General features: G+C 41.4%; 2 protein-coding genes across 2 annotated transcripts in view; one reads left to right on the top strand and one right to left on the bottom strand.

Moving 5' to 3' along the window:
* Window positions 1–1,118: 1,118 nt before the first annotated feature.
* Window positions 1,119–7,327, top strand: tmem42b (transmembrane protein 42b). The gene is made up of 3 exons (XM_031866508.1): window positions 1,119–1,468; window positions 2,458–2,604; window positions 3,605–7,327. Exons 1-3 carry the CDS (start codon window positions 1,292–1,294, stop codon window positions 3,746–3,748), a joined length of 468 nt encoding a protein of 155 aa, XP_031722368.1. The 5' UTR covers window positions 1,119–1,291; the 3' UTR covers window positions 3,749–7,327.
* A 2,684-nt stretch (window positions 7,328–10,011) lies between these two features.
* zdhhc3b (zDHHC palmitoyltransferase 3b) overlaps window positions 10,012–10,816 on the bottom strand; it is a 9,323-nt gene continuing 8,518 nt past the window's right edge. The window contains exon 7 of the mRNA XM_031866507.1: window positions 10,012–10,588. Within this exon, the coding sequence (XP_031722367.1) occupies window positions 10,430–10,588 (159 nt within the window). The 3' untranslated portion in view covers window positions 10,012–10,429. The remainder of the gene's footprint in view (window positions 10,589–10,816) is intronic.

Below are 10,816 nucleotides of genomic sequence, written 5' to 3'. Positions count from 1 at the left end.
ATATCTGCATTTTGTTTTAGATACTTTGGTCTATCTTTGAGTGAGTAGTCAGCATAAAAAGGCAATATGAAGGCATGAAATAAACCTTTGAACCCCTATTTTATACATCTCTGTGTCTGAGCATTATTCAAGTTCATAATTCATTATTCAGCCTAAAATAAACTATTTTCCCTATGTGGCCAAAAGACAACAAAGACCTAACAAAATAAGATTTAGTTTTTAGTTTGTGCTATCAATCAGTTTGTGAGAGCGTAAATCACACTTCCAGATTCATGCACTGATTTGGAAGTAATTAAGGTCTTTAAGTCCACGACAACACTGACACCATTCTGTCTTCATGGTCCCTGCCGAGTCTGACGAGGAGATGGACGTCTGTCTTCAGAGGACTCTTGTCTTCGTAACAACGCTCAGATTAATACAGTCAATACAGGCCCATACCACACATTCATGACGATGACTCCACTTTCCATTCCTAATTAGGAGAAACTTCTAGTTTTGTTCTGGTTTGCCTCTCTGACAGGCTCATCTCTCTTTAAAGGGCACAGGGGAGAGGAAATGAAGATCACGTGTGAGGATCTAGAATACTGCCCTACTGCCTACACACACACACACACACACACACACACACACACACACACATTCGTACCCATCCATCCCTCTTATACCTGGTGTGTTTTAATGTAATGAGCCTTTATAATGCAGCTCATCAGTATGCTGCAGGGAACAGAGGTCTGGATCAACTGAAGTCAGACTTTGCCGTAGCCTATGCCCACACACAAAGACATTAGATTAGCATTGATTGTCCTCTATTCCACCCGGTATAGCCTCTTAGGCTATAGCAAAGAAGAATATGGGGTACTTCAATTTACTGTCTATTGATGATCTGCTTAATCTCTTCCAACCAAAATATCTAATTAAGGCCATATATTGTGGTTATCAGGATTCCATTATGTTTGGAGGTACCTTACTGCTGCTTCAAAGTCACTCATTCAGTTAAGGTTATAGAATGATGGAACTGCTTTTCCCAGAATGCAACAGGGGGGCTTTTTAGTCCAACCACAGCGCTGCTACGGGTTGACCATGTGTTGTGAGACTGCCACCAGACGGATGTCTGTAGACAGTGCAGGAAAACGTGCCACACAGTGACACACACACATACACGCACACACAAACACGCACACACACACACACACACACGAACCAGGCAGGCAGCTCAACGCGGACCAGCAGCAGCATCATCAGAAATGTAAAAGGTGGATTAGAAAATAATGTGCCTCGGCTCATCGTCAACATGTTCCCGGGAGTTTTCTATGCACTGCTGGCGGGTTTCCTCGGGGCCGTGGCGTCGTCGTCGGCCAAACTGTCCCTCGGAGCCGACTACCTGAAGGGAGTCTGCGAAACCGGACTCCGGACGTGGGGAGAGCAGCGGAAATTTAGACAAGCGGACGAAACTACCGCCTGCGACCGGGTGAGGCATCTCCACAGTTTTGAGTTAATTATTTACACAGTGAGGATGGCTGTGAATAATGCAGCGTGCGCGCCTGCGAGCGGGGCGATCTCTCGCGGAGGAAGTTGGGGGGTTATCCCCGCCCGACTCTCCTCCCCGACTCCCTCAGCATCAGCACCATCAGCAGCGGCGGCAGCGTCGGCAGCAGCAGCATCGCGCGGGGTGGGGGAGCCCATGCGGCAGTTGCGCTCTCGTGCCGTGTCCGCGTGCCGGATGACATTGCAGCTCGTCCCGAGTGTGTATGCGTGTTATCGCGTTATTTTTTTAAGCAACTCGTCTCGGCGTGGTTGTGAAGAGAGAAGGGTTGTTTTTAAAAAAAAGGGGGGGTCAGGTGCCGTGTGTGACCCTACATACGGTCCACGGTGTGACCTTCACGCTGTGCGCACACGTCACACGGTGATGTCAGAAACATCCGCAGACAGCCTGGGGCCTTAAACGGTAGAACCCCATTTAATCTGAACGATTTAAAAAAGCAGAGGTGTGCAGGTAGAAGCAACACAAAAAGCTCTTAATATGCACCCTCTGGTATAACATCATAATAGACAACATAATTAATGTAATGTGATGCTGATGTATTATAATACTTTCATTGATATAATGTATTATTGGTGGAATGTAATTAAGTATATTTACTCAATGCTATACTGAAGTACAAATTTGAAGGCCCTGTACTTGCATTTCTAAGATACTTCATAATTCACTCCACAAGTTACTGCTTTGCAGATTTTGATTTTAAACAAGGTGTGATGCATTGTTACAAATTGAACTACTTAAATATATATAAAGTAGGTAGTCTAATAGTTGCTTCACCTCCAGCAACCGCAACATGAAAATGCGACGTAAACATTGATGCATTTGTATATATAACAATGTAAAACTGCAAAGTGCACAAACTTTTGCATTAAAGTCAACACAAATCAGTTGCATTAAGTTCTGTTTTTGTTCTTCAGCTTCATATCCCTCTGAGGCTGATGTGTGGCGGGCTGCTTTTCACCTGCAATGCTGTGATGTGGACCTTCCTCGCCAAAGCACTCAGGTACTCCTCTTCCTCCACCCAAACCACTGTGACCACCACCGCCTCCAACTTCATATCTTCCGTAAGTAACAGTCTCTCTCACAGGACCTCCCACACACCCTTATAGTCTGCTGCCACTTGTCCTTAAAACCCTTGTGTTGTCCTCCCGACTGCCATACACCTGTTGTCCTCTGGGGTCAAAAATGACCCCGTCAGGTTTGACTGTTTATAAAGCATACAGTATAAATTATCACCCACCTCTGTGCTTCCACTCCTTAGTGAACTTTATTCCAAGTCATTACCTGACATATAAAACATGTCAACATTCATTTCTGCAACATTTAACCCTCCTGTTACCTTCAAATTTACTAACACCTGTTATCCTGGGGTCATTTTTGACCCCAGCGAGTTGAACCTGCAGAGCATTATTGTAATTAAAATTGCTACCCAAGTTTATGTGTCAGGTACTTAGTTTTTTGTTGACTACCTAAATAGCCCTTTAAATAAAACAACCCCCCCCCCCCGACACCCAAACCTGTATACATCCAGAATCCCTGTTACGGGACTATGGAGAAATATGCAGATCACCATAAAATCTCACTGATTGACCTAAAATTGGAAAGAGATATTTTTTGGGTGTTTTAATGGCTTTACATAAAACTTTACATATCAACATGTTGAGTTTGTGTTTACCCAGTTGTCCCCATTAAATTAGGAAAAGTCATTCAATATTAAACCAAAAATATGATGTCTCATTTATTTAGAACATTTTGTGCTATCCTGGGGTCAAAAATGACCCCAGGATAGCACAAGGGTTAAAGCGTAATAGAGAACTGTCGTGAAGTTAATTTCACAGTGACCTTTCTTCCTTATATAAGCTGCGTTCATTTAGAAAATAGGCTATATTCAGAAATAACCTGTCGCAGTGATTTAGGCCTCGTACAGGAATTTTTTGTCAAGGTTCAACTCCTTGTTTGACATATCGCCTGAAGGCATCCTTATTGGCGGTTATTTTAATGACATTGTAGAGACTGATTTACTTTGTTATGAAGAAACACGGATTCCGTTTTCGCCCCCTGCAGGCTCTTCTGGGCCAGCTGATCTTTGGTGAAGCCCAGATAACGTTGTGGTGGGTCGGGATCTCCCTGACCTTCTCCGGTCTGTTGGTACTGCAGAGGGTTTCACCGCAGGATGGGCAACACGACGCAGGCGCCAAGGACGAATAATATGTCTTGTCTCCACTAGAGTTCAGCCTGGCTCCGGCTGGCTGTGGAATGAGGTGTGTTTTAGGTCAGCATGTCCTCTGATTTCAACATCTAGCCAAAGAAAAGTGAGATCTTATGAGAAGAATTTCCAGTTTTGTAGTTAATCCTCCCCCAATTACCAGTTTTATTGACTGACTTGTTTCCTGATTAACCAAATGCCACTTAAATTGCATCCTTCCTGATGAAGAAAAAATGCTTTATTTGTAATGTTACTATTTATCTGTCAGTTTTCTTTGCATGTAGGCAGAGAAACACTGTTCTAAAATTAGAGGAGATGTTGGCCTTTAGCCAGTATGGCCATGACACAGCTACAGTCTGGCTAGTGGAGACAAGCTAATGGATGCCTGCGTCAAGCAGACGCTCTAAAATCATCTTTGACCACTCCAATGAAGCAAAAATTATACTAGCTTTACGTTTTGTTTGGGGAGTTTTTCAGTCAGTGGCAGCACAACAACTCACGGGCTAACAGAACAGATGCGAAGGAAGGGAAAAGAGTAGACTAAAGGGAATAATTATACATTTTGGGAAATGCACTTATTTGCGTTCCTACTGAGAGTTAGACAAGAAGATTGATACCACTCTTTTGTTTGTACGGTATATATGAAGCTGGTGCCAGCGTCTGGTTAGCCTAGCTTAGCATAACAAGTGGAAGAGGGAAACGGCTAGCCTGGCTCCGTCTGAAGCTAACAAACTCTGCCTACCAGCACGTTTAAAGCTCACAATTAACATGTTTGATCTTGTTTGTTTAATTCCAACATCCATTTTTTACAATTCGGATTTCATATGGATTAAACAAATGTTATTAGTTTACGGCAGAGACAGGCTAGCTAATCCAGTCTTTGTGCTAAGCTAAACTGACCAATCCCTTGGCTGTTGCTTCATATTTAAAGGACAGACAGGAGAGTGGTATTAAACTCTCGGTAAGAAAGTGGATATGTGCATTTCTCAAAAGCTATACCTTTAAAGGAGGAGACAGATAATACTATATATTTCTTCATGGGCAAATGGCATCATGTACTTTGATGTCACCATCACTCAGATCACCAAAGCTTTCTTAATTCTCACATTTCCTTAAGTTACTCTGACACTCACTGTAAACATCCTACACTGACGTTGCATCTTATGCATGCTCAAGGTGAATAATAATGAATGAAGCACTTAGCTGACAAGTAATAATACTAATGTAGCGCTGAAAGGCTCGTGCCAGGCTCTTTTTTCTCTTATTTGTCTTTCTTGACAGCTTGAACCTCAAGATATGAGCAGGACACGTGTTTTGAGGGAGCTGCTCCTCCACTTTACGATAGACGTGTGCACGTTCCTACTGAGGCCTGAACTCAAAATATCTCACACCAAAGCAACCTGGTCCATATCAGAGCGACGTCCCTATGAGCTGCTTCTTGTTATTAAACACACAATCTTGTGATAAAATGTCCAAACTGTGTCTACAGCGTTAAGACACATCACATGGCCTCTTCATTGCCTGTTGAGCTTTAATGCGCCCTGCGTTTCTGATTATCCATTATCCTGTCCATCGCCCATCGTTTGCAATACCATTAGACTTCCTTTATATCTCATAACACTGTGATGTGTGTAACAGCGAGGGAGCTTTGAGCGTGGATAATTGAACATAGGCAATGGCAATAAATGCTGCTAGAGGGACGTTTCTGTAAGCATGAATCAAGCTAAGTAAGTATACTGTAGTATACAGTGGTTTGTCTAATGCTTTATTGAACAATATTGTGTGATCACACTTTGCAGTTGTTTGGATACATATCATAATATGAATGCGTAACGGTAGCTATTATGCCTGTGTGTAATATTCCACAGCAGCAACGCACAAATATATCAGATGTCCTTCCAGCTGCTGCTGTGCAGGTTTTGTACCATGTGATTTCACATGCATCCCTATCAATGTGACTGCAGTGAGAATGTGATTATACAGCGCTCAAGCTAAAGGCCGGCTTCAGCAGTGGATATCACTCCCAGCCACGCTGAAGTGAATTCAGCTGTTTGTGCCTACCAGTCACATCCTGGGTGTGTTGCATTACCTTTTGGGGGGGAAATTACGCTTATTCGCTTTCTTGTCGAGAGCTTGATAAGAAGATTGATACCACTCTCGTGTCTGTCCGATTATTATATAAGTGGAGCTAGCTGTCACTTAGCTTAGCTTAACTTACTCAAGACTGAAAAAACGGCTAGCCTGGTTTTGTCCAAATGTAATAAAATATACCAGCACCTCGAATGAACATGTTGTATATCAAGTTTGTTAAATAAAGTGTAAAAGCACTGTGAGGTTCGCCAGGCAACCAGCTGATTAGCAAACATGTTGTATAGTGAGCTTTAGAGGTGCTGGTAGGTGAATCTTGGTAGCTGTTCTTTTCCTGTTTACCGTCTATATGCTAAGCTAAGTCAACCAGTATAGCTTTGTTCATACAAATAACAAGTTGTGGTTTCATGGGAGGTTTTAAGCCATACTATTTCTTGGCTGGGAGCAGTTTCCAAGTAACCCGCAGAGACTGGTGAAGAAATAGTTCGGGACATAAACCACAATTTTACATTTTTACGTAGAATTTCTGGTGCAGATAACACGTGTAATGTGATAAGGACATATAATGTGTTGATTTGTGAGCTTTCGGGATGCTGGTAGGCGGTAGTCAGTTAGCTGACAGGTAGCCGTGCCCCCCTTTAACCTTTCGTCTTTATGCTAAGCTAACTGGCGGCTGGCTGTAGCTTCATATTAACATACAGACATGAGTGGTATCAATCTTCTCATCTAACTCTCAGCAAATAAGTGAATGTGAAGTGTATGTTCCAAAATGTCAAACTATGTTTAACATTAATCTGTGCTTTTGACTCCGAAGGCTTTTTTGGTGCCTGGCTTCTCCCCCAGTTAACGGCATGATACGAGGGTAAACCATCTACCTGTGAACCCAATCTCACTGTAATATAACCAGTCGGAGCTTTGCAGTAGCCACATTTATAGCTCTGTGACAGCCGCATGGCCCTAAGGTGTGATGTACTTGTATATCCGTGTGCACATAAACTGAAGATGTGGTCGTACAGAGAGATTAGAAAACCACTCAAATACGCGCGTGTCACGTTGGCGACTTCATGTGCTGCGCTGCAAGAAAACTACAGTAAATATTTCAGCACTTTTAAATCAGTAAAGTTTTGACCTAATGTCTTGGTAGTATAATGGAAAAGAGACAGATTTTGCAGTAGTTTGTTGGTACTCTTTAACCTAAAACATGTGCAGATCAGTCATCGCTTCAATCTGAAGGCTGCTGCAATGACAAATTTAACATTAAGTTAGACTTCTTAACACAAATCGAGACGGTTTGATTAGAGGGAGTGACTGTTTTTTTTCTCCGATATAAACTGTTCATAATGTGTCTTACATATTATGTGAAAAACATTTGTAAAAGTGTAAATATATTCTGTTAATAGGAAACACTTAAACAGATGTGTAAATTGACCATCCTCGCTGAGAGAAGAGACATTACAGAATTATTAAATAAACATCTCATCTGACAAACAAGATTCTTGTCTCGTCGTATGTTAAGTTCGTCTTCGTGACAGCTTTGTTCTTCAGACAGAGGAGCTTCTCAGAGATATTCTACTTCCATACAGATTGAATTAGATGTGAGTCACAGTGCGCCTGTATTCAACTGGGTAAAGATGTGAAGGTTTGTCTTTTCCTGCAGCAAGCAGGGACTTTGTACTCATTCAGCTCAGCGTCCTCTCTTTGCATTCAAACACAGTAACGTCTAATGAAGAGCATTAGCTTTGAGCAAGTTTCACGCTGATGCTCCATTAGACCAGCTCCCTTCCTTTAAATACTTCGTGTAAAAATAGAATCAGTTTAAAGCCCCTTCGGATGCCTTGCAGTCCAGTTACATGGCAGATAAGAGCATGCTTCTGCAATTACAACAGAATGTTATTTTTTGTCATTAATGTTTGACACAACCGCATCAAATAGATACTTTTGTTTCCATCCCTGAATTCAAAACGAAATGTCCAAATTTGTCAATAAGGATAACCGTATTTCTTTTATCCATCGACAACATGCGTCTGTAAAAAACGGCAGCCATTCAAATTGTGGAATTAAAAAAGGTATTTATACAATATAAATACTTTTTTATGGGGTAGAAATTGGTTTAAATCCCTTTTCTAGAGATGTTTTCTAATGATAAACTGTAATTCTACTGACGTTGGGTGGTACAATGACATATACAGCAAAAACCATTCAGTCATTTACTAATCTGTATTTGTAACCAAAAGAAAGCAACCATTCAAATTAAGAAATTCTAAAGGCATTTATTTTTCAAAATTTTAGTGAGGTTTTTAATGATCAGCTGCAAAATTACAGTGTATTTACAGCAAAGATCAGACACAATATATTCATTACAAGTTTCTTAAAGTAAAACCTTATTTGCTAAAATATAAAAAAAACTGATCAACTGAGTCAATAAAATATCCAATAAGTTGGGTCACATACTTACTGTTTTATTTAATTCCCCTTTAAACAAATACCACAGTCAAAAAGAAAGGAAACAACATCATGTAGTCCATAGTAAGAACTACAAATTAAATTCAAACAATTCAAGAAGAAAGAAGAAAGCTGGTGAACTGTATATGTAAACTGGATAGCAACCGTTGCATCTCCGTATCATGATAACATCTTTTAAAAACTCCAGTGGTTTTTAAAAGCCTAAGAAAATGTCACACTTGATTATGGTCTACTCTTGAAATGGTAACCAATCATTCAGCATTAAATTTGGCAACATATATTTTCAAATATGTCCTTTCAGCATCTTCAAAAAACACATTTTATACATACAGTAAGGCTTTCAAACACATTTGAGCAAAAGGCATTTTTAGTGTTAAATGCTTTGAAGTGGCCCATTTGCTATCCGAACCGAATTCTCATCACCAAAGGTAAAATATTCTCCTCACACCGGCTGGTCCGGTACCCGTCCACAGCCGCTGCAATTTTAAAAACGTGCATTTCTACCGTGGTCTGTCAGTCCAGAAAGGCTTTTTCTCCTTCTCGTCAGGCTCACAACTGCAATCTATGACAGACTGGATTATCCACAAGCAAATTCCATCAATTGCGAGCCAGTGAATTACACTGAGGGTCAGTGCATTCAGACAGCGATGTGTATTGCTTTTATTCCCTGACTTTCTATCCGGGCTGGTGGCTGTGATTATAATAGTTATAAAGCAAAGAGGTTGGCTGGATTTACTACACGCAGAGTTGCCAAATAGTCCAAAAAAAAAAGACACTGGTCAAACTACCTGCTTACAAGCCGTGCTGCCTCCTGGACGAGAAACAACACTTTACCTGTTAAGTTTTAAGTTAGAATCCTAAAGATTTCCATGAAACTTTTTGATACAACTTATATCCGGCACTTTTTCGGTAAGAAGCCGTTCAATGTAAATACTTCCAGTTATTACTTCTAAAGTGGTTTTCTTTGTTAAAGTGGAGTCCGCCATTATCGTGCCGCATTCAAATTACCTTTGCACGCATAATGAAGTCACAGCGTTACTGTTTTTTTTAGTTTCACCTCGTTGATATCAGCCTCGCTAAGTGGCTTTCCTTCCACATTCTAAAATCTCCAGCATGAAATCAGATTGCGGAAGCTCGTGGCGTGAACGTGAGCTCGTCTGGCTGCACCGTTAACAAGGTCACCAAGCCGCTCTTCTGTAAGTGTGACTGTAGCATTGAATGGCACTTGCTGTCACCCACTGGTAACCACGGGTGTTGCCACATCAACCAAGACTGAAATCTTTAAGATTCTAACTTTACAGCCTTTAAACTGTTTTCATATGTGATTCGATTCAGGTTTCTTGGGGTGCCAGATAGGTGGGGATCAGTGCAGAATAAAAGCATGTAAATCAAATTCAGTCTCAGAATACGTTTCTTAGATGACCTGAACTAATCCACCTATCCGGCACCAAAGAAAGACACAACAAACTCATTTAGAATAGCACTAAACCAATGCGATCCTGTCTCACCCCAACTGTCACATTAAGGCAAAAATAATAGAAATGTCTTTTAAAAATACTAACGCACTGTTCTAAGGCAAATCATGCGCATCGTTCGGCAAAAGACTCTTTGTGTCGACAGGAATACAGCAAATGAAGAGGTGACGGGATCACGACAGCGTTTACAGAAAGATAAAACCAGGAAGACCGTCTTGGCACCCGGACTGCAAAAAAACTTTTTGGACTTCAGTTTGGCGTTCACATTGTGTAGTCTTGATAGCAGGAAATGATCAGACATACCGCAGGAAGACAGTCAGTCTCTTAGTGGCGTTTCACCAACTCTTATTAAGTGCTTCTTGTCAAGTTGCCGCAGCTTAGTTAGAGATGTTTTTTTCTTTCTTGTTTTTTTGCAGAGCAGCGCCTCGATAATCTCAGTCAGCATCAAGAGGGAAACAATAAAATAGAAAGAAGGTGAAGGTTGTTTTTTTGTTTTGTTAAATAAACATTTCAACAACCGAACACCCTGAAATAATATCCACAAACGAAAGAAAACGTAGAAGTGGTTAAGAGGAGTTCATGCTCGTCGTGGTCCAGCCAATAGTAGGGGCAGACCAGGAAGTCCACAGCGGCAGAGCTCGGTTAGACGTCCAGCTTTCACACGATGTACTGGTACAAGTCCGCCTTGCCGTGATCGGGTGTTGCGAAGGGACTCATCCAGGCTATCGAGAACGGGTGACCAAACACCAGCTTCATATTCATCCATTTGGACCTTTTGGCCCATCGTTTCTCCTCCTTCTTGAGCTGTTCGATACCCTGCGGTTAAAAGATGTGACAAACACACGAAGATGTGAGTCTCCGGTGCTGAATCATGCTCAACGCTGAACACATAAGCTGCGTGTTTAAAATATTTTATGTAACTGCAGAAAGATTAAAAATGAAGCGTGTTTTGTATTCTTTCGGGGGGTTTTTTGGGCTCAGAGGTCTTAATCGGGGTTTAGGGTGACTCACTCTCAGCATTTCCTGATGTCAAAGAACACCACA

The sequence above is a fragment of the Anarrhichthys ocellatus genome, unplaced genomic scaffold (assembly GCF_004355925.1).
Source record: "Anarrhichthys ocellatus isolate YVR2014 unplaced genomic scaffold, GSC_Weel_1.0 scaffold35, whole genome shotgun sequence".
Lineage (NCBI taxonomy): Eukaryota > Metazoa > Chordata > Actinopteri > Perciformes > Anarhichadidae > Anarrhichthys > Anarrhichthys ocellatus.
The sequence above is the reverse complement of the archived record's forward strand: the minus strand, read 5'-3'. Positions and strand labels throughout refer to the sequence as shown.